General features: G+C 33.9%; 1 protein-coding gene across 1 annotated transcript in view; it reads right to left on the bottom strand.

Annotated features, from left to right (window-relative positions):
• LOC106466761 (frequenin-1-like) overlaps positions 1–2,837 on the bottom strand; it is a 67,370-nt gene that overhangs the window by 18,124 nt on the left and 46,409 nt on the right. The window contains exon 3 of the mRNA XM_022394846.1: positions 992–1,040. Coding sequence (XP_022250554.1) covers positions 992–1,040 — 49 coding nt within the window. The remainder of the gene's footprint in view (positions 1–991; positions 1,041–2,837) is intronic.

The following is a 2,837-nucleotide window of genomic DNA, read 5'->3' as shown; positions in this document are numbered from 1 at the left end:
AATAGAATAAAACAGGTGTATAAAACATAAAACAATAGAACAAAACGTGTTTAAAAACATAAAAGCAATAGAACAAAACAGGTGTTTAAAACGTAAAACAATAGAACAAAACAGATGTTTAAAAACTTAAAAGCAATAGAATAAAACAGGTGTATAAAACATAAAACAATAGAACAAAACGTGTTTAAAAACATAAAAGCAATAGAACAAAGCAGGTGTTTAAAAACATAAAAGCAATAGAGGAGAATAGGTGTTTAAAACCATAAAAGCAATAGAACAAAGCAGGTGTTTAAAAACATAAAAGCAATAGAACAAAACATGTGTTTAAAAAATAAAAGCAATAGAACAAAGCAGGTGTTTAAAAACATAAAAGCAATAGAACAAAACAGGGGTTTAAAAACGTAAAACAATAGAACAAAAACAGATGTTTAAAAACATAAAAACAATAGAATAAAACAGGTGTATAAAACATAAAACAATAGAACAAAACGTGTTTAAAAACATAAAAGCAATAGAACAAAACAGGTGTTTAAAAACGTAAAAACAATAGAAGAGAACAGGTGTTTAAAAACAAAAAAGCAATAGAACAAAACAGGTGTTTCAAAACAGTGGTTCTCAGTCTGTGATGCGCTAGCATGTTCTGTTTTGGATGGCGTACGATAATTATTTACTATTTTTTGAAAATAATGTCTTAATATCCCACGCAACATTCCATGAAACTCCTTTAAGAAATAAAATTGACCACTAGTGGTTAAATTTGATGGCGACGTTATCCCCCTGCCCTCGCAAAACGAAATGGCCTCGCACACAATACTGCATCAATCATGCTAATACTGATGTCTGGTTTTGTTCAAGAGATGATACTTAAAAACAAGTTATAGGCAAGAAAACGATACTTAGTTCCGAAAAGGTTAAGAGCTGAGAACCACTGGTGTGGCATATTGGACAAGACGTGTAAATCCCATGAAGATTACTTAACTGCGATACAAACCTGTTCAGTAAGGAGTCCGTCAGGGCAGTCCTTTAAGAAGCCTTTGTACCTGTTAACGATACAAACAAACGTAGATATATACGTAGATTGTAACGAACACACGTTTCAATGAAAAACATAGAAAGCTAGGTTCTATATAACGTGTGAAATAGTTTAAATATTACTTATAAATCGGTTAATATACTAGATGTACTTGCGCAGGGTCCCCGAAAGTGTTCTGTTTCGATAGTAAATAAAACCAAAATTAAGAGTAACAACAATTTGTATATCTTGCTTTTGAAGTTCATATGCTATGCTATGTTGTAGCTTACAGGGTGTAAAATGTTTCTCGCAATTCATGGCATGCGCACGTTTTACTGATGTCTCTACAGTACAAACTGCAACGTTAAGCATCCCTTATGTAACGTCATTTTAGTGTCTGTTTGTTTGTTTTAATTTCGAGCAAAGCTACACGAGGGCTATCTGCGCTAGCCGTCCTTAACTTAGCAGTGCAAGAATAGGCAGCTAGTCATCACCACCCACCGCTAACTCTTGGGATACTCGTTTACCAACGAATAGTGGGATTGACCGTAATATTATAAAGCCCCCACGGGTGAAAGGGCGAGCATGTTTGGTGTGACGGGGATTCGAATCCGCGACCCTCAGATTGCGAGTCGAGCGCCCTAGCCACCTGGCCATGCCGAGCCTATTAATTTTTTTCTTTCTTGAACACTCTTTAATTTCAAAACTTTAAACATCTATCTCCTTAAGATATTCTTACACTATAGAGAAACTCCATATTACAACCCTTGTTCTGTAACATGCACACTTAATTAAACTTAATTAAACATTTTAGTGTCTACTGACTGACTCACAGACAACATACTACTGTATAGTGGTGCGATTGGTTAAAACAGGTGATTACTCTAAGCAGCCTTCAGCTCCTTTTCGTGGAAATGAATTTCAAATTTCCTTTTTTGAGATTGTCAGTATAAAATGATCATTATAACATTCTTGTGAAGTGTAGCTTTTTAGGAAAACTTGCCCATGAATTGAAAAGTAAGGAACAGTTTTCGCTTTGTATTTTATCACAGAATTCATAATCTTTTTTTTTATCAAGTATTGCTGGGTGAGTTTGATAAAAAGCACTGTGTTCATCTTTACCGATTGTTAACTGATAATTTTAATAAATAAGCACTCTGTTGCACCGGAGTATTCATTTTTGTTGCACCGGAGTATTCATTTTTCATCTTCATCGTGTATTGACTGATGATAAATAATAATAATAAAAACACAGTTTTATGAGTGTATTCATCGCTTATGGAAATTACAAGCCGGTCAGTCTTACTTCTGTAGTAGGATAAATTCTAGAGACTGATACAGGAACCTTAGAAAAATCATTTAGGGAAATATGAATTCACGAAAAAGCCAACTTCTATTCACTAAAAGAAAATCTTATCTCATTATCTGTAACTTGTTTGTTGAAGATGCCACTTGTCATCTGGACAATGAAAAGAGCGTGAACTGGGTGTACTTAGATTTTAGGAAAGCTTTTAATAAGGTGCCACACAAATCAATAGCTAGACATATTACATTTTTTAGTGTCAGGGAAAGAATAATCAACTGGGTTGTAAGGTGATCGGATGTGAGAAAGCAAAAGGTTGTTATTAATAAAATCCAGTCAAACTGGTCCCTTGTTATTAGTGGAATGCCTCAGGGATCAATACTAAGGCCTTTGCTGTTTCTTATTTACATCACTGATATTGATAGGAGCATAATTAGTAAAGTTTGCTGATGACATTAACCTCTAGAGTATTTCTAGTTGTATTGAGGATTTTTGAAGTACTACAGTATTAGATATAAAAAA

The sequence above is a fragment of the Limulus polyphemus genome, unplaced genomic scaffold (genome assembly GCF_000517525.1).
Source record: "Limulus polyphemus unplaced genomic scaffold, Limulus_polyphemus-2.1.2 Scaffold2375, whole genome shotgun sequence".
Classification (NCBI taxonomy): Eukaryota; Metazoa; Arthropoda; class Merostomata; order Xiphosura; family Limulidae; genus Limulus; species Limulus polyphemus.
The sequence above is the reverse complement of the archived record's forward strand: the minus strand, read 5'-3'. Positions and strand labels throughout refer to the sequence as shown.